At 39.4% G+C, this 20796-nt stretch overlaps 1 protein-coding gene across 1 annotated transcript in view; it reads left to right on the plus strand.

The window, feature by feature from the left end:
* Positions 1 to 15897, plus strand: part of LOC124136913 (low-density lipoprotein receptor-related protein 2-like) — a 29931-nt gene extending 14034 nt beyond the window's left edge. The window contains exons 3-12 of the mRNA XM_046502971.2: positions 4140 to 4311; positions 5395 to 5522; positions 6927 to 7083; positions 7798 to 7895; positions 8481 to 8615; positions 9559 to 9690; positions 10736 to 10978; positions 11412 to 11486; positions 11810 to 11888; positions 12151 to 15897. Of these exons, the coding sequence (XP_046358927.2) occupies positions 4140 to 4311; positions 5395 to 5522; positions 6927 to 7083; positions 7798 to 7895; positions 8481 to 8615; positions 9559 to 9690; positions 10736 to 10978; positions 11412 to 11486; positions 11810 to 11888; positions 12151 to 12445 (1514 nt within the window). The 3' untranslated portion in view covers positions 12446 to 15897. The remainder of the gene's footprint in view (positions 1 to 4139; positions 4312 to 5394; positions 5523 to 6926; positions 7084 to 7797; positions 7896 to 8480; positions 8616 to 9558; positions 9691 to 10735; positions 10979 to 11411; positions 11487 to 11809; positions 11889 to 12150) is intronic.
* The last annotated feature ends 4899 nt before the right edge of the window (positions 15898 to 20796 follow it).

Raw genomic sequence — 20796 nt, forward strand, 5'->3', positions numbered from 1 at the left:
CCCTGATACTTTATGACAGTTTATGGAGTCAAAATCAATGCTGATTATTCATAAACTTAATGCTTCGTACTAAAGGCCTGTGGCCTCTTCAGTGCTTAATAAAGATTGAAAATACATCAGTTAATCAAAGATGAAGGTAACTTTATACATCAGAGTTCTAGGGTATTAGTTCATGTTTTGTTCTTAGACTAACATTTCAACCATCGATTGTGTTCACATGTAGACTCAAACTGGTATAATAAAAAAATGTATAGACAACAACAACTGTATTAGAAACAACAAACACTGTAGAGACTCTTGTCTCCCATCCTTTGTTTGGTATGATTATGTCTTATGATTATTGTAGGATGGAAGGTACAGTTACCAAATAAAATATGCTGAAATATCAATTCATTATGACCATATTTCATAATCTATTTTTTAAAGTAACCCTCCTTACATCAAAGATAACTATTTAAAGAATATAGTACTTAAAGACATTGCAACGAACCGAATAATCAGGGGGGAGACTTTATACTGAGGGGGGCGCGAAATATATCCGCCCGGGGGAGATTTTATTTCAGAACAGATTCTCCGGGGGAGAATCTGCACCGATATAAAATCTCCGGGGGGAGAATTTGTACGGGGGAGAGTTTATACCGGGACACCGGCATTGTCGTCATGTGTGGTTAATGAAGATTTATTTGTCCTGAAAACACGTGTACCACGTGTACTTGGTATACTTAGTGCACGGCAAAAGTGAATGTGCAAAGTGCATACCGCATTCGCCGTAATAAGATACATTGGCGCTGATTAATACCATACACAACTGAGATCGAGATCGAAACATATTTCAATATTCGACGAAACTAGAACTATTTCGATGATAGTTACTCCTCCACAACTACTTGGCTGCTGTGTTTTTAAGAAACCTGTAATATATACAATAATATATGAACTGTGATATAACGTTTCAGTCTTAGAAGGGGAAGCTTATTGATATTACTTACAGGTGGGTCTGGACGTTGGTCTGTGGCACTTATTTGAGAAGGGCGCTTAAAACGGGGAATACGGTAGTTGATAGTCCATGGTTAGTCCTGCACCATGACTGTGGAATATGTTTATTTTCTGAATTAAAGCCCAATCTAGATATGAAAAAGCAAAAAAAGCAGGTATAGCCAGCTCAAGCTAGCTCTAGACCACACCATGAGGAAAACTATTTGTTTAATTTTAGAGGCGAGAAGAGTATTGTGTAACATAAAATTGCATGGACTAAAGGTTAGTCTAAGTCCAAGGTCTATTCTGTAGTGTGCAAAGGTCACGGCGCATTTCATTGAGTTTGGTCTTGTGCCAGATTGAACTCTCTTCATCATTATGGTCAAGCCATTGTCTTTCTACAGGCAAATGTTTGATGTAAACAATAACGTGCCAGTTACACCATAATTGACGAAATTCGACTGATTAATAACATTAGGACTACTTCAATGTACACCTCGATCTAAATCTTGTTTCTTGGTCCAGAATCGATTATTTACAGGCAGTTAAAATAAAGGGGGTATGCAACAAAAACACCAAGATATGCAATGTAATAAAAAAATAAAAAATAAACAGCAGCAGTAATAGTAACCCTAACACAGACACCCATTGTACTAGGTACCAATGTTAAATTCATACTCTTCCATGGTCTTTCCAATTCCGGCACTGATTGAACCGCACTGCATCGGGTTCCAGAACTCATTTGTGCAAAAATCGGTTCCACTATCAACATCTCTTCGCGAAACTTTATACACATACATGTAATAATGTACGAGATGCGCATTTTGCTGTCAATTTCACTCAGAAAACTGTGCCCCTGGCCACTTCGTGACTGCTCATAGTAGTGATTATGAGTGAGTGAGTGAGTGAGTGAGTGAGTGAGTGAGTGAGTGAGTGAGTATGGGTTTATCTCTTTTTTAGCAATATCCCAGCAATATCACGGCGGGGGACACCAGAAATGGGCTTCACACGTGCCCATGTCGGGAATCGAACCCGGGTGGTCGTCGTGATGAGCGAACGCTTTAACCACAAGGCTACACGACCGCCCCTAGTGATTATTAAAGTCACAAATGTTTTCACATTAGTTTGGCGGCTGTAGTTCCAAGTTCAGCAGGCTATGTCAAATATCTTTCTGCATCTATAATTGCGTAAAAGGGGCGGTGGGGCAGCCTAGTGGTTAAAGCGTTCGCTCGTCCCGCCGAGGAGGCGGGTCGATTCCCCAGTTAGGTGCAATGTGTGAAACCAATTTCTAGTGTACCCCGCCGATGTTGAGAGGACATTGCAAAAAGCGTCATAAAACTATACTCACTCACTATAATTGCGTAATAGTCGTCACAGCAACTGACAGAAATAAGACGTTGTTTGTTATCTGCGCTTTAATAAAAACATGTGCACAGTCTAGTTTGTCACAATACCTGCACTATATATAATGTATGACATTATTTTATTGGCCACGGAAAATGATGAAACGAATGTTCATTTTATGATTTTCAATTGTTGAATACATTGTTCCAAGCTGAAATATCGTTCTGCAACCATAACGTTCTTTAATAATATGAATATAGTATGCTAATCGAGCTCCCGTGTAATACTAGTTTTATGGAGTTTAGTAGTTTAATTATTATTTGCAGTTTATAACGTTTCTAGAATTTGTGAATGTCGTGTGTGAATAAAGACAGACACCTATGTGATCCACAGCAAAATCCAATTGAGTTTAACAAAATGATAGCTCAATATTTGTTCGTGAAACCATTCGTCACCACTCGCTCCTTTCCGTAACCTGCAAGACGACTCGTCCCCATATCAATGAATGTTAGGTGCGCAAATACGACATACCAATCAGACCGCGCGTATGACTTCGTACGACAAGTACTTCGGTTAGGAGTCCCTTAGGAATAATGTTTGATTTTACATATGTCTTGCATTAAACAAATTACCCAAGATACAGTTAAACGTGTTCAATTATACTTTATACTATTGTAAGCCCCGATGTGTTTCCAGTATTATCTGGAATATATATGATATAAGGGGGACATTATTACGCAACGAGTTGACAATTCTTTTAGCTATGCCGGTATGCTCTTAGACGGAATCCAGTCGCAAAAATGGCCACGAGAGGGGCACGAGTCCCTTTTCGGCTTGTCCCGGAGCTGGTCACGAAAGTCGTGAAAGTTGTTCCCGCAGTACATTAGTACACCTTTAGGTATTACACAATGTGTACAGCTTCATGTTTAATAACGGGTAATCTCATCACGGGCAAGAAATAAAGAAAACATCCTTAACAGTATTTTCCCAATAACAACATCAAACCGACTGTAACAGCATCACATCAATCAAATAACTCACTTGCATGTTATTTATGCATTTACCTGTACCATTCCGAATCTCAATAAAATAAAACATTTTTTTACTCTGATGCGTTTTATTCTGACATCTCCACAGTTGGTCGCGTCATGTGTACCCTGTGTAACCTTTGACCGTCCATTTTAGCATAAGGATGCGCGGGTTCTTGAGTCAGTGAGATGTCATCTTTATAAAACGTTGATGTTTTATTCCTTTTCGATTCGGGCACGAGTGGCCCAGTCGTTTAAGGCGCTGCAATTCCCTGTTCAGATTTGTGTCCGTCACCTGTGATCGTGTCTTCGAATCCCGGTTCGCCTGATTATGTTTCTAGGTTTGTCCGTACCATAGGTTTGTCGGTGGGTTTCACCGAAATGGTAAACGTCTGAGACCTGCATCACTTCGGGCTTTCCTCCCACATTAAACCGACACGCCGTGATACTCACTGCTCTGTCACAAAAAAAAAAAACACGCAGGACACAAATATGCCTTAAGTTTGATGATGCTCCCTATTGAGAGTAGTTGCCTAGGAGCTAGCAATGACAGAGTATTTAAAATATTCACAGCAATATGGCGCCGTATTCATTCTGTACATTTGGAAAAAGGTCGTTTCGAGATGCAGAAGTCAGATACGCTGATCTGATTACTTCACTCACTCATACTGATAATTTAGAAGCCTCGAGGCTCATTGGTAGATCAGAAATCGTACCTGTAGGTATCGTACCAGAGTGAAAGATCTGATTTCAATGCCGATATTGATACCATTCCCGGCTTTCTGTTTCTAGATGCTGTCCCAGATGGTTTAACCATGGATACATCAAATCGCAGACTTTTCTACACTGATGCTGGAAACCGCATCATTTGGGGTGTCGACTTAGATGGTCGCCACGCAAGTGAAGAAATAATTAACAAGGGCCTTGAAAATCCTAGAGCTATAATTGCATACCCCTCAAAGAGGTAAGCATAACACAGTTTTTCAATTGTATGGCAGTCGTACATACCTATTCCAGGAACAGTTTATAGAGACATTACATCTTGGAGTTGGTGTGGTTAGTGGACTTTGGATGTCACGAACACATTCTGAGAGTCGTATAGTTTATATTCATAATGAAGGGTATGTGAGTCAATTAGGATTAACGCCGCAATGAACATGTACAGTATCTCAGCGATCTCATGTGTTTACCACTCTGATAAAACGCAAACCCATTCACCACCACTTCTGTATTTTCATTTTCAGAATCTGTTTATCGCTTGGAAATATCCCCATATGAAGTTAATCTATGGGGCAAAAAATCCGAGAAATTGTCAGCCAAAAAATTACTTTGTTAGAAGGTGTATACCTTAAAAAACAACAACACATTTTCTGCCTCATAGTTTTCATCTGGCCGTGCCATTGTAACCGAAAATATTTTAAATCTCCATGCCAGAAAAAATGGTCGGTTCCTTTGTTTGATAAATATCCAAGATATCCATCCATATGATACAGAGAAGAAGAAGCAACTGAGCTTTCCTTTAGCAATTATAACACATATAATCATCATAGATAATCGATTTCTTTTTCTATATTTCAAAATGAGTATGTCCCTTTCTGAAAAGCATTGAAAAAGGATTCGATTTGAAAAAAAGTAAAACTATTTATTTGGGAAATATATACAGGAAGCGGTCCTTAACTCTTCTCAGCTTTATATAATGTCAATCATATGTACCTGGCAGTCGAGAAGAGTTGCATCCCGAGTTTCGGTATTTGGTTAACATCAAAACATTCCAATAATTTATCTCTTCAGTTATGTTTACTTATTATATATGTCCCCAGGTCCCGACCAGAGCACTGTGGCGGGAAATGAAACAATTGTTTCAAAACAATGTAACCTCTTGTGTCAAATACACATCACAAACAGGAAGACACTATCAACACCGAAACACAATATCATTGGGCGTGATCTTCGTGCAGGAATATGATACTCTATTGTGAAGTTCACTCTATTTTCATTGTCGCTGATGAATTATGTCAAACAAATGTTATTGTTTTCTGTTTGGTAGACTCCTGATATGGACCGACTGGGCGGTTTGGGCTAAGATAGAACGGTGCAATTATGATGGCAACGATCGCAAGACACTTGTTAACACCGACATCGAATGGCCAAATGGGATCACTCTTGATGAAAAAAGTATGCCTACATCAAAACATATTTCGTGTAACTATAAAATTAATAAAAAACGAATAGCCTGGTGAAAGTTCCGTTTTGCGTTATCGTCAATAGCTATAACACATCTTCGATATCACTTACAGACAATAAGTGATTGTATAGAAACAAATAAATTGTCCAAGAAAACTTTTAAAAAAATAGCTATGCTTTAGCTTGTTGAAAGAATTAGATTGTCTGCCACAAAATACATTGTTGCAATGTGGGTTTTGTAAAAGAATATTTAGGCTCATAGTTTTATATATAAAAATATCTGGTCAGCTGAAAAAACATATCCTGTCTTCATACAACAGCCCCCCCCCCCCCCCCCCCCCCCCCCCACCACCACCAATAGTCGGCCTATATTAGTAATAATAGAATAGAATAAGAGATCTGAAGGCACCAATCCACCAATAACAGGAATGCTGCGGCAAATATGTGTTTGACTAGAAGTGGAAAGGCTTTATTGCGATCATGCGATCAACATATTTATAACTGAGGAAAACACTTCCTTTAGTTTATGGGGAATCACAATATAAACAGAAACGTGACGGTAGTAGTGCAACAGAAACTACGAACATAAGGCTATCATGAGCAACCCATGCTAGTGTAAGGCGGAGTATAGGGTATGTGTCATCACGAGTCCGGATATCGATACTGGAGCTGAAACTATACGTGCTACGTTACAGTGATCTGATGCTGACAGTTACACTAAATTGGGATGCCATCCTGATAATTAAATATTTTATTGCCCCGGGGACAAGGCCCCAGGTTATGCTCACAGAATTTAAATGAGCCTGTCCCAACCGACCAATAACACTTATATTGTTATACTGTGTTCCTTGTGATATCCTAAACTGGCTTCATAAGCGTCGTGTGTTGTTTATCTCACAATTTTAGTCACTCACTCACTCAACGTTTCCTTAGTGTATACTCGAGAGCAGGAACAATGATTCACATGACAGGAAAGGTTGTAGGATTTCACGAGGATTCAAAAGTATGTGTCATGTCCGCCTCTATTGTTACACATATGTATATGGTGACATCCAACGCACCTCCGTTTTTCTCCTAAAGCGCGACTAGTGTCTATACAAATTATTGACTCGTTTTGATTATCAACCCTAGAACGATTTGTAAAACATATCCTGATATATTAAGTAAATACGAGGAATCATAATCTTATCCCTTCCTGTTTATCTTAATCACGTTTTGTTTTCTAAAGATGTTTTTTTTTCTCATGGCATTAATGAAAGCAAACGAACAATGGTACAAACGAGATGATGTAAATAATAACAATAATTATAATAATAATAGTAGTTGTTGTAGTAGTTTTAGTCCCATTTATTATTATAATCATTATCATTAAAATTATACGTTTCCATATTGTAGGCGACACAGTGTACTGGTGTGATGCGGAGAAACACCGTATCGATTCAGTCAAACTTGATGGTACAAACAGGAAGCAGATCCTTGATGAACCAGGCACTCATTACTTTGGTCTGTTCTTCTTTGAGGAAACACTGTACTTAACGGACTGGAAGACTAAGTAAGTCTACAAACTAGTCCAGTTACTATCTGGTTAGTGTTGTGCAATGAGAGTCGCAATAAGGCCTGTTGTGATGATGGTGAACGTGAACATGGCTAAGTGACTTCCTTGTCACTGAGAGGTAAAGGAAAGTGCCTTTTAAAAACATACGCTATATTGTGAACGGTCCGTGAAAACTCAACATATCACTTAACATCTTGTCTTTCGGCTGAGATTAAGAAATCAGTAGGTTTTTAAAAAAAAAATCCTCCGAGCATGTTAATTTTAATACAAACACCATAAGTGTAAGTGGACGGTTATGTATCATTAATTTACCCTAGGCCAAGCCCCATAACGGACTACTGTTTCATGATTGGTTGACAATAGAATGGGAGGGGCTTGTGTTGCATTATCACGATGTCACTGGGTTTGTACTGTTGTCAACAATTAATTTTGTCTTGATTAAATAAGCAGTCTGTGAAGTGGTATTTATTTATAAGAATTGATTTCAATATTGTTTTTTCTCTCCATTTATGCAGTTATAAACGTACAGTAAAACCCTGTGGTGACACTTTGTGTGTCGATATTTGCAAAATGCTCGCCGTTTTGTTTATGTTTATACTTCATAAACGCAAAAGATATAAAGTATCTCCTGAAGTACACATCTACATTTAACAGCCATTTTTACATCGATGCTCTATCATGGGCTTCATATCAATTATTCTCTTTTTATAGTGCTGTACGAGCAATATATCTCAATGGAACTGAGAAGATGAGGATTTCTGCCGGAGGCTTCAAGCAACTCACTGGCATTTATGTCACCAAATTGTCGCGTAAGTTGTGTACACGTTACTCCTGTGGGGGATTCAATGTCAGAATTGGTCCCCAGAGCCCCAGAGCCCATCACCTACCCCGACCCCGATGCTTTCAGTCACTGTACAGTCCACCTTAATATATTAATATAGCTGGGCTACTGGGGAAGAAACATTCACACGTTAACATCTCAAAGAAAGCAGGAAAAGAGTGAGTGAGTGTGGTCTAACACAGCTATAAGCAATATTGCAGCAGTTTCATGGCTGGTGACGTCAGAAATAGGCTTCACACATCGACCCCATATGGGAATCCAAACTGGGTCTTTTGCGTGATGAGCAAATCCTTTCCCAGTGGGCTACCTTACCGCCCCAGTAGGAAAAGAAAGCTTGAAACTAGGGTTTGTAATTATATGCGTATGCAAAGAACAATTTTAGAAATACCAATGTGACAAACAATAGGTTTAATGACTTCAAGACGTGTTTGACGATTTTGAGAGTGAAGTTGAAAGTTTTATTGTTGTCATCTAAATTCTATATTTCTAAATGATGTATGATTGCCAGAAACTGTTCATATTATTTTGGCTTTACTATATGTATGTTCAACAGGGTGCTCCCCACACACATATGGAGAAAACTGTGACACTCAGTGTGGCGAGTGTGTGGATGGTGTCGCGTGTACCAGGACGACAGGGTTGTGTACTGAGGGCTGCAAACAAGGCTATTACCACGGAAGTACAGATGGTATGTTGTGGCAAATATGATGCGTGTTGAATCGGTAGGGATGACATCATAACCTCGTATCTATGATCACATGAACTCGACCTACATGAATCAGCAAATCACTAATCGTACATTATACAACACGCAGTGCTATAATATGTACCTCGTAGTTCATGAAGGTTTCGTTTAACTAATAGTTAACTAATACTACGGTAGTATGTGAGTGAGTAAGTGAGTTGGGTTTAACGCCGCTTTTAACATTATTCCAGTTATATCACGGCGTGTCAGCTTAATGTGGGAGGAAAGCCCGAAGTGATGCAGGTCTCAGACGTTTACCACTTCGGTGAAACCCACGAGCACGGGTATGGTGCTGACAAACCTAGAAACATAATTTGGGGCGAACCGGGATTCGAACCCACAATCATGGGTTTCTGGCGTTCCCAAGGGACGCCACTCTGCACAGCGAAACGCTGCGCCTTAGACGACTGGGCCACCCGTGCCCCCGGTAGTATGTGAAATGCTGAATCGAAAACATGTTGACTCATTGATCAATTCTTCATGACCTTTTACATCATCTGGTGCGCCGACATCGCTAAACCAAAACATTGTAAATTATCCCTGACTAATTATATTAAAATTGTAAAATTCTAATCAGTGATAACACTTTTGAAGGGTGACTAACATGCCCGTTAAGCATGTGATCTCGGTCTTCTTAGTATGTTGATGTATTTGAGCGGTCCTAGAAGGGGTCGTTAATAGGGCACGGATGGTACAGTGATTACATAGCTTCAGACCATGATCCGCTAGTCGTGGGTTCAAACTCCAACGATCAGGATCACGGATTTGTCTGCTAGTACCCGTAGGTTTCACCAAAGTGGTAAAAGTCTACGCCGTGGACTATTATAAATAGTACAGTAAGTAAGCGTAATGGTTTCGTTTTGATGACCATCGTATTGTTTTTCAGAGGCTCCGGTGTACAACTTCTCCATGTGTAACAAGCAATGTGGTCATTGCCAGACCGGCTCCTGTCATTACCTGTCTGGAGAGTGTCCTTACGGCTGCGAGAAAGGATGGAGTGGTCAGAAATGCGATACAGGTACATTTTACTGCCATTCATGGTATTCACACTAAAGTACGATGTCATTTTAAGATGTTAGTCGAAAAGAAAGTATAAATAAGTCATTCTTAAGTCTATTAATATTCAAAAGCGAAATATTAGTTTCGGAAAAATTCTTGCATCCTCGTTTTATTGCTTACCACCGAACACTCGTTTGTGAGAAAAAAAAGGAGAAAATATACAGTATCTGAAAAAAACGTTGATTCAAAATATATATTGGGATCAATGAGTGTGTTTCAAACGTTACCAACCGCCCCTGTGAAGGTTAAAGACACTTGTGATCGAGATTTGTGATATGTTCCCAAAAATGTCTTTTCCTGTACGGATTCGATTTTTATGTTTTATCATTTTTGGAAGTCGATGTTCTTTAACACTTGAAATTAACGCCTCCGCAAGGTTAAATACTCACTTGAATGATAATTTTTTATATAGTTCGTCCTTATATGGGTTCTGAACCTGGGACCCGTTAACATCTAGGTCTTCAGCAACCCATGCTTGCCGTAAAAGGGGACTATGATTGTCGCGACTAACGTCATCGGTAGGACAGGCTCGCTGACTTGGTTGATGCATGTCATCGTATCCCAATTGCGTGGATCGATGTTCATGACGTGAATCACTGGACTGTCTGGAATATTGTATTTAGGAATCGTATTAACGATATGGTTATCTGGTTGGAGGCAGTAAAGAGCATGTATTTCCCAATACAGAGGGTAATTCAAGCAAGAGTTCGTGGTGGTTCAGACAGGAATTCATGGTGGTCTCAATGTAAGAGAATGTATTGTGCCTTGGGGAAATTGCGGTGTTTCTGTCTTTTTAGTACTTTTTGAACACCCTTTCTAGTTTATTTAGGTTTTTAACTCTATGTACGGCTATGATTTCGTCGTCATGGAAACGGTGATGCTTGAAACTTCAGATTTAATATGTTTTCAGTAAGACATGCAAGTGGGCGATTTCATGCATGCATGCATGTTTGTGTCGCTATATGAACGATATAGTAAAAGTCATACATGCTTGTGTTTTGCAGAAACTATGGTAACACAGGAAACCAGTACATCGACGTCCTATATATCAGCGACTACTCCGCTCCGCTCAAGTCAAGTCGACAATGTAACCACTACGTGTGGTAAGGTGGGTTACTATGGCGACGGATGCAAGTACAGGTGTGGTGCGTGTGCTGACAATGCTACCTGCCACGGCCAAACTGGGGACTGTCCACAACACTGTGCTTGCGGATGGGAGGGCAGCAAATGTAACGAGAGACGAAAAGGTACGTGTATGAAATCCCCAGGGAAATTTATTTGGATACCTTCAGCTGCATCCTGCCACACTAGGAAACTGACCATGAACTTCAACGGTTGAAGCAACTGATTTTGTTTGTTAATTTAAGTCATCTCTGTGCCAAAGAAAATATACTATTTACTGACTTCCATTCGGCAAAATGTCATTATTCAATAATTATGTTTGCATACAAGACATGTCGTTCTAACAAATATTAACAGAGACCCTTGCATAGAGCCTCATTTAATATTGTGACTTTGTGCACGTACATATACTGCTTGAAGAATTAGAAACACAGAAAATGATAAATTTTGAGTATATCTAAAAACAAAATTCAGTGATTCTTATCACGCATTTTATTTGCCACACATGTTGCAAAGTAAGAACTTATTATTTCCATGTATTGAATTTTCTTCCATCAGACCTCCAACGAAATTGCCGTCAAGTGATGAAAGCCGTGGCTAGCAAAGTTACTTCAAAGGCCACAGAAAAGATTGGTAAATGCCAGCACTGATTATGAATACATTGAGAACTTATGAATAAAGACTCATCACGCGATGACTGTCTTATATTTTGTCCAAACCTCATCAATCGATGAACTGTTTGGGTCAGACTTGATTTCCAGGCAACTGTGATTTGGCCTGGGCTATCGCGCACTACATCAGCTCACATGCTCACCCATGTAAAGTAAATGTAAAATTCAGATATTCTTCTACATGTATATTCTGTTCACAAATAGTACAACATTTCAAATTTTCAAAAAATTCAATACATAAACCAGTAGATATTGTAATAAGGAGAATGCATATGATGTTTTCAGGTGATGCAATGGCAGGGATGATTGCTGTAACAGTGGCATTGTTGATTGTGATTATAGTATTGATTGCATATATCATGAGGTGAGTTGCTTCTAAGGGATAAGTAAATATTGAATGTCAACGCCAGAAAACGCCTGGGATTTTGTCGAAAAAGTAAATTGTCCCAGTAAACACTTATGCTTCAAACTGTCGAAAAAAAGAAACTGTCTGCCAAAAACAGGCACACACACTTTGTTGCAAGAGACTTTGTTTTTTTAAATTTTGATTTTAAAGAATTTATGGTCAAATTCATTTACATGCGGACATTACGTTTTGCAGCAATCCCTTGTGTTTTGTATTCTAGGTCTCGACAACTTAAAGAAAGGCAATACGACAATCTGCAGTTCAACAATTCAAGTGGTACCGCAAGCATCGCCGAAGAAAACCCTGTGTACTCTTTAGTCAGTGAGGCACCATGTGGACCAGAACAGGAGACAAACACCAATTCGCAGCTTAATTCCCAGCCCGATGTTCTCCCAGGAAGCGACAAACGCTGTTACGCAGACAGCGATGATGAGGAAGATGAGGAAGATGAGGCTCCAGACAAATCAAGCGACCCTGCATACGCATCACTGCAGTTCGGGATCGGGAACGAATGAAAGAAGACTTCAAATTGAAAATTTCGCGCTCGCTGTTTTCTGAATTGTGATCTCGTGTCGTAGTGCTTTGAGATTGAGTTGGGTTTAACGCTGCTAGTAACACTATTCCAGTTATATCACGGCGTGTCAGCTTAACGTGGGAGGAAAACCCGAGGTGATGCAGGTCTAAGACGTTTACCACTTTGGTGAAAACCACGAATACGGGTCTGGTGCTTGCAAATCAAAAAACCAAGATTCTAACCCACAATTGTAGGTTTTCGGCGTGTCCAAAATGCTGCGCCTCAAACTACTGGGTCATCGTGCCTCATAAGCCTTCTGTAGTGAATTGAATTCTAGTGTACAGTGACTTGTGAATTTCACATAAAATTTTAAGGGATATAGCGCCATATAGTTCTTTAAAAACTTGAAAATGTCATAAATGTAAACAATTTGTATAAACTTTGACTTTGACTTTTTACACAGAATATCTGAAGATAATTAGTGTCCTCATTTATTTTTCATCTTAATTGGGATAAAGATTTAATTAATAATGTACATCTTTGTATACATCTGACCAACTGTTTTTTTGTCACATTATATTATTTACATAAGTTAAAACCATTGTTTTATATGTACAAGAATATTCGGACCCGTGCAAATCCGGGTTAGAATTGTTCTTCAGCAACCCAGGCTTGTCCTGTAAGGCGACAGACGGGATAGGGTGATCAGGTTCGCTGACTTGGTTGATACATGTCATCGTTTCTCGTTTGTGTAGAACGATGCTCATGATGTCAATCACTGGATTATCTGGTACAGATTCAATTACTTACAGACCGCCGTCATATAACTGGATCACTGCAGATAGCGGTGTCAAACAACAAAAAAGCAAATCGGAAATGTTTAATAGAAAGTAGTTTTCTACTATTTATTTGCAATTTGTAATGCCAATCCAAATTTAAGAAAATAGTACAGAATATAATTCTATTCTCTGTGGATATGTAACGCATGTTCAGTTCGTAGTTATTTGTTCATATTTAAATTGTTGGGTTTTGAATACGTTCAGACCTCCGAACTAAATTCTTCGAAATAATCCACTCAACGTTATAACTGAATTCGCCTATACAGTAGTTTCTCAAGCTTCCATGTCTTATATCTTATATCCGACATTTGAAGTTACGTTTGAGAAATGTTATACTCTGTTTACTTTACGAACCCACAAAAAGACACAGCTGCTGTTGATAATATATCATTGCCAGTAATAAGAAATAATACGTCGTGCCCTGATAACACTTCAGTAGGAATTTGTGACAGCATATCCAAGGTTCCATTATCTAAACTATGCATGGCATGTTTTCTCACCAAGTGCCATGTTGCAGAGTTCATGTAGAAATATGGCTACGCTAATTAATACATTTTTCGGTATGCATATTTGAGGTATGCATATATTTATCTATGTGATTCAGTATTACAAAGTAACTGTGATGCCAATTGTATCATGTACATAGTCACGATTGTATATTAATCAAAAGCCCTTCACTTTTGGAATAAACTAGGAATTGCCTACCAGGACATTATATTTTATGTTCCTTTTGCAAAATATGCACCCCTACCGTTATAATTGACATTTAGTATTAACTCTTCTATATTAATGAAAATGTAGTTTTACGCAAATGCGTTTTTCTATTTTTCTATGGCAGTGCTCGACTCTGCTTTATGCATAGATTTCTATTGGCTATGGAAAGGGCTTTGTCGCTTTGTTATTAGCAGTTTTACACAAATGTATTGATTCGATGTTGATTGCCTTTAATAATACTCTCATATATCTTCCAGTGATTAATAGTCAGTGACTGAGTATGGTTTTACGCCGCTTTTAGAAATATTCCAGCAATATAACGGCGGGGGACACTAAAATGGGCTTCACACATTGTACCCATGTCGGGAATCGAACCCGGGTCTTGTGACGAGCGAACGCTTTAAACACTAGGCTACCCGACCGCCCCTAGCTAACCCTAATATGCTTATGAAAATAATCCAATGTCTGTTACAATACATTGTTAAATTTAAACTGTTTTTGCTACTTTTGTAGCAACATGTATTACGTATATTTGTGCCAACATAGCTATGCATTTTGTACTACTCACGTTTGTCTTTTTCATATTGATGTGCAATTTTAGACCAATGACCCCCAAATAATGCAAGTAGCTTCGAGGAGCACAACATCATGTAAATATAATACCTCACTCAAACCAAAGCATCTGCTTCGTTACAACGTTGTTTTTATGGAGGATGCTCTTGAAACAATTTCCCTGCCTAGTCATTCTGCTGATTGCCCTGTGAATGAATCATGTAATGCAAGTTAGTATTATCTGGTATTCAGCAATATAATTCAGTGTCGATCATAAGATTAATGTCCCTCACGACTTATTATAGGACATTTGTTATTGTTGTTTTTATTTATGCTACAGACATGTTTGAACATTATCATAATCTTAGGATTTAATCTACTTGTATAGAAATTCTTTAGTGTGTCATATAGATGGTCCACACTATCGTATTCTCAGAAAAGCTGAGATTAAATTTGAATCAGGATGTCTTTCAAATGTTATTAAATTATGATGTTTACTTACATGTGTATTACAACACTCAATATTGATTTTATGTGTTTACAAAAGTGCAATGTAAATAATCTGGGGAGCAAACTAAAATAAACCTACTTCTCCATGGTAAAATATAATTTGATCTAAAACTTAAAAAAAATAGAAAAAACATTTTGCATAGTACACAAATGCTGATGGGTATCTTTTACATTTTATCCTTCGAAATCACTACATTTGTCTTTTTCGGCACAAATTTACAACATTTCAAACATGGCAGGAGTCATGTGATTTCAAATTCATTTCTTACCGTAGTGGAACAGTTAGAACAATTTCTTTACACACAATTACCCAGCCACAGAATATTTATTTACAAACTATTGCAGGAATGAGTAATGGTTAAATGGACGTACTCAAATTTAATTAATTATTTTTTTTGTTTCAATTTTCAATTTAATAAAAAACAACCTCGTATAACTTTCTTTTGCCCCTCAGTTTATATAACGTCAACGCCAAGAATACCCTGTCTTGATTATCCACTAAAAACTTATACCGGTGGATGTAAAGGGAAAAATAGAGGTGAAAATGACATGAATGGATCACTAAAAATCAGTGATGACACCGTTCTCTTGTGTACGGTGGCCCATAAGGGACATGGAGTCTGTTTGTATGACAAATTGTGCTAATTTGCAAAAAGTTATGATAAAAGTAAGTGAAATATCAAAATATTGAAAAGCAGACTCCATGTCCCTGATGGGCCACCGTACTTGTGGTTTAATATGTACATAATGCGTCAAAAACACAATGACGGAACTTTCAATGAAAAACCAATACTTCTCTGTACGTTACATTTTCGGTAATAAATATTTTTGTATTGTTCTCTTGGGATCTATATATATATTTCAAGTCAAAACGTCAGTATGACCTCACATGTTAAAAATATCAACGATGAGGGACGGTAACTGAGAAGATAGTGGTGATTAAATTACCATGATCACAGTCTGACTCCACATAACCTCATTTATTTCAAATGTCGGAGAATGGGCTCATGTGTCGTCACGCTGTTCGAGGTGTAACAAATTATAACGGTACGCTGGCACTCATAGGGATGTGTAATAAGGACTGTTCATGACATATTTCGGGGGGGGGGGGGGGGGGGGGGGAGATTAGACCCCTCATGTATATTAGGGACTGCTCATGAGATATTTGGGGGAGGGATTGGTACTCTCATGTATATAAGAGACTGTTCATGAAATATTTGGGGGAGGGATTGGTACTCTCATGTATATTAGAGACTGTTCATTAGATATTTGGGGGAGGGATTGGTACTCTCATGTATATTTGAGACTGTTCATGAGATATTTGGGGGAGGGATTGGTACTCTCATCTATATTTGAGACTGTTCATGAGATATTTGGGGGAGGGATTGGTACTCTCATTTATATTTGAGACTGTTCATGAGATATTTGGGGGAGGGATTGGTACTCTCATGTATATAAGAGACTGTTCATTAGATATTTGGGGGAGGGATTGGTACTCTCATGTATATTTGAGACTGTTCATGAGATATTTGGGGGAGGGATTGGTACTCTCATCTATATTTGAGACTGTTCATGAGATATTTGGGGGAGGGATTGGTACTCTCATGTATATTTGAGACTGTTCATGAGATATTTGGGGGAGGGATTGGTACTCTCATCTATATTTGAGACTGTTCATGAGATATTTGGGGGAGGGATTGGTACTCTCATTTATATTTGAGACTGTTCATGAGATATTTGGGGGAGGAGTTGGCGCCAACATGCAGGTATATTAGGGGCTGTTTATGTGATATTTGGGAGAGGGGTTGGCACCCTCGTGTAAATTAGGGACTGTTCATGAGATATTCAAAGGAGGGAGGGATGGGGCACCCTCGTGAATATTATGGAACTGTTCATAAGGTATTCGAGGGAGTGGATTGGCACTCTCATGTATATTAGGGACTGTTCATAAGGTATTCGAGGGAGGGGTTGGCGCCCACATGTATATTAGGGATAGTTCATCATATATTCGGGTGAAGGGATTTTATCGAAATATTTTTCTGGAGTAAGCTTTTTCCCCACGTTCCGCAAACCAACCTTGTCTGTCTGACAGTCAGCGGTTGAACGCATCCACGATCCATCACGTCAGGGTATGATAAGTAAAAACATGTGATCCTCATATATTTGAACCACACAAACTATTACTTGTAATGTTTGCATTCTTGGGATCTCCAAGCGTTGTGCAAGAGCGAGTGAGTGAATGTAGATTAACGTGCCGTCAGAATAGTTCAGCTCTATCACAGTGACCTGTTGATAATCAAGTGTGAACAAGGCAAATCAGTGGTTGATATCATGAGCAAAGACCAACTGTAACCAAATAAACCTCTTTGAGATGTCGGGTTAGAATCCGCAGAAACATAGGCTGGTCGTAAGACGGTCGGTGATGAGGCTCGGTGCTTGGTTGAGCGTAGTGCTCTTACGACGTGGATCTTTGCTTACAGTATCAACCACTGGTCGGACTACAGGTCGCAGTGATTTAGCTGGAATATAGCTGAGCGCGGCGATAAGCAACACACAAGCGGTCGTTTAGTCGTATATCAAGACCTACATTTTAACAATAGGGTAATGTGTACCTTGTCTTCCTGATTGAAGAAACGGATAACTCCAAACAGAAAAGACCGCCTCCGTGGTCTAGTTGTAGAGCGTCCGCCCGGAGAGCGGAAGGTCCGGGGTTCGATCCCGGCCGCGTCATACAAAAAGACGTTAAAAGATTGTACTTGTTGTTACCCTGTCTGGCGCTCGGCATTAAGGGGCTAAAACAAGGACTGGTCGGCTCGGAGTCAGTATACTGTGTCTGAGTGGGGTATTCATGTTAAACTGCGGCATGGTATTTCAGTGAGCTAGCACTATAAATCGGCATCAGTCCGGACTAGTACAAGCAGCCACACAAACACATACACGTACATGCACGTCGCTATATAAGTGCAATAATCTTGGACGCGACGTTAAACCCCATTTCACCTCACCTCACCTCCAAACAGAAAAAAACCCATCTGTAAAAGACGAACACTAGATGTTAGCCCAGTTAACCATTGTTTTTTTAGGTGGGCTCTAGTTATTGCTATCATTAGTTGCCATTACCCCTGCCTATGTGACTGTTCTAAACACCATGCACCACTCCAACAGACATCCTGGGACCGGAAAGGCGGCCTCATAGCGTGATATTATTAAACATTTATGACTATTAATGTTCAAACAACACTGACATGTGACTAGACATCCGTTGCAACACGGCCCAGGCTAGGGCAATACCCTAGCACACAAAAGAGATTAATATTGAGGCATGGAGCTGTTCCCTTTCTCATGATGACACCGTCACAAACAACACAAGTAATCATATACTACGACACTAAAGCATCGTCAATCCGGACGGTATAAAGTTCTCAACGAAATCGTCCGAATTAACATAGTTCCATATAAACAAACCACCGGTGGTTTTCCTTTCATAGAGGTTACTGTTAAGTGTGTTTTCACTGTGACTGTGACGTTAAACAACATTCACCCTCACTCAGTGTACTTAAACAAAGGGAAAGGTCGTATAAACGGTTTCTGGCGTTAATCTGCTTGAGCATTTGTTACTGTAATGGACAACTGTACGGTGAGTGAGTGAGTGAGTGAGTGAGCGAGTGTGATGGTCATTTATATCACGTCGTGTCACGTTGAGATGCGTAGTAATCTGGAAGTGATGGAGGTCCGAGTGAGTGAGTGAGATGGTGTAACGCAACTGTTAACAGTTACATCACGTCGTGTCACGTTGAAGTGCTTGGTAAGCTTGAAGTGAGTGAGTGAGTGAGTGAGTGAGATGGTGTAGCGCAACTGTAAACAGTTATATCACGTCGTGCCACGTTGTAAGCGTGGTAAGCTTGAAGTGATGGAGGTCTGAGTGAGTGAGTGAGTGGGTGAGTGAGAGAGTGAGTGAGTGAGTGAGTGAGTGAGTGAGTGAGTGAGTGAGTGAGTGAGTGAGTGAGTGAGTGAGTGAGTGAGTGTATCGCAACTGTAAACAGTTATATCACATCGTGTCACGTTGACGTACGTGGTAAGCTTGAAGTGATGGAGGTCTGAGTGAGTGAGTGAGTGAGTGAGTGAGATGGTGTAACGCAACTATTTCTTAACCCATTGCTGGCATTCTTCGTATTTTTCAACCCGATTAGCCACGAAAGTTTGCATCATTGGCCGAATCATCACGAATTTCCAAAGTTTCCGATTCGGTGTCATTCGGGGTATTCGTGGTCGTGGTGAAAGGGGGGCATTAGAATACACCGCCAGCATGTTCCGCTGATTGTCACGATCCGATCATGTTGAACCTATATCATAGTTCTTCCTTTTTCATATCTTCTGCAATCATCGAATACCCCCTACATTATTTTCAGAGTATATAATATAACATCTAAAAGCTTACGAGTATATGTTTACAGCATATTAAATCGTCTCATAGATATTGCTTTGTGTAATGGGAGGTTTCAACACGTATATAAAGAATATCATCGCCGGCTCCTGGTATAAAACCTAACGCGGGACGCATAAAAACCCCATGTCACAGCCAGCTCTCTTTGATTTTATAAACACGATGTCACTTTCCAGAATATCGAAATTCTCGAATGTTCACTCGATTTCTCGGAAAACAAGTAAACAGTACACAGAAATAGGATGGTATCCGAATGCTTATATGTAACCCACAATATGATTTCCGAGCAGGATTTAAACTGGATGACAAGCCTGGACACCGTCCCTCTGACTAACATCAAAATACCCCTCAGTTCCCGATAGCTCCACGCGTCTTCTGTCGTAGCTGTCTGTACTGTTCAAAATCCTTAAAAGTAAAGTTTACACATCCGTATCACTTGCCCACGTTTCAACAAGGCATATAATGTCAGAGTTGCTTCTGTGATCTATGAAACATGATTTCTTAATATTTCGTCTGAGGCCTTCGATATTATACATGACACATTGCAACACCAACATCACCATCCAGAGTTGACTGATGTTGACTTTGGCCCGAGTTTTTCTGTACGTCGTTACTCACAAATGTCATAAGGAGCGACGTAAACAAGCATAGCTTCAGACCGGTCATTGTCCTTCTCGGCACGAACATCACGTGATTGTGCGTGGCGACTCGTCGTTGTGCTCTCTTCAGCATGAACGACATAAAACTAGCATGAAAACAACCGAGACGAGCTCTGTACGTACCCACACCATTGTATCATTCAGGTGTTTACAACATGGGAAATGTCTTTTCAGTCTTGAACTTTATCGGTAAACTTTGTAATTTTCACTGTTTGCCGGGGCTCTCTGAAAAAAACACTCACCCTCACAACCCACTAGGTGGCGCTTCCGCCTGGCCATAACTGGACAAATATATCGAAGTTAAAGTAGAGAGGGGAAGTTTTATTTTCTGAATGTGTTTTTTTTTCTATACGTGGCCACGAACATTTTGATTTAACCACGTAAATGCGTTTAGCTTTAAAAAGACCAGATTTACCTCGATAACATCAAGCAGTCCAGTCATGGGTTCAGAGTACGTGTACGTGTTCATGTTGGACCAACTCGAGCATATTCATCAATGACATAATTTTCTTTTGCCTTTCTTTACAGGGAGCAATTATAGCCCTGGTCAAGAAAAGAGTAAGTTTAGCGAAAAGCTACCAAATCACATAACCGGATTAATTATTCGTTTTGATGTTAGTATATATATTATGTT

Source organism: Haliotis rufescens, unplaced genomic scaffold, assembly GCF_023055435.1.
Source record: "Haliotis rufescens isolate VD_foot unplaced genomic scaffold, xgHalRufe1.0.p SCAF_1, whole genome shotgun sequence".
NCBI classification, from domain to species: domain Eukaryota; kingdom Metazoa; phylum Mollusca; class Gastropoda; order Lepetellida; family Haliotidae; genus Haliotis; species Haliotis rufescens.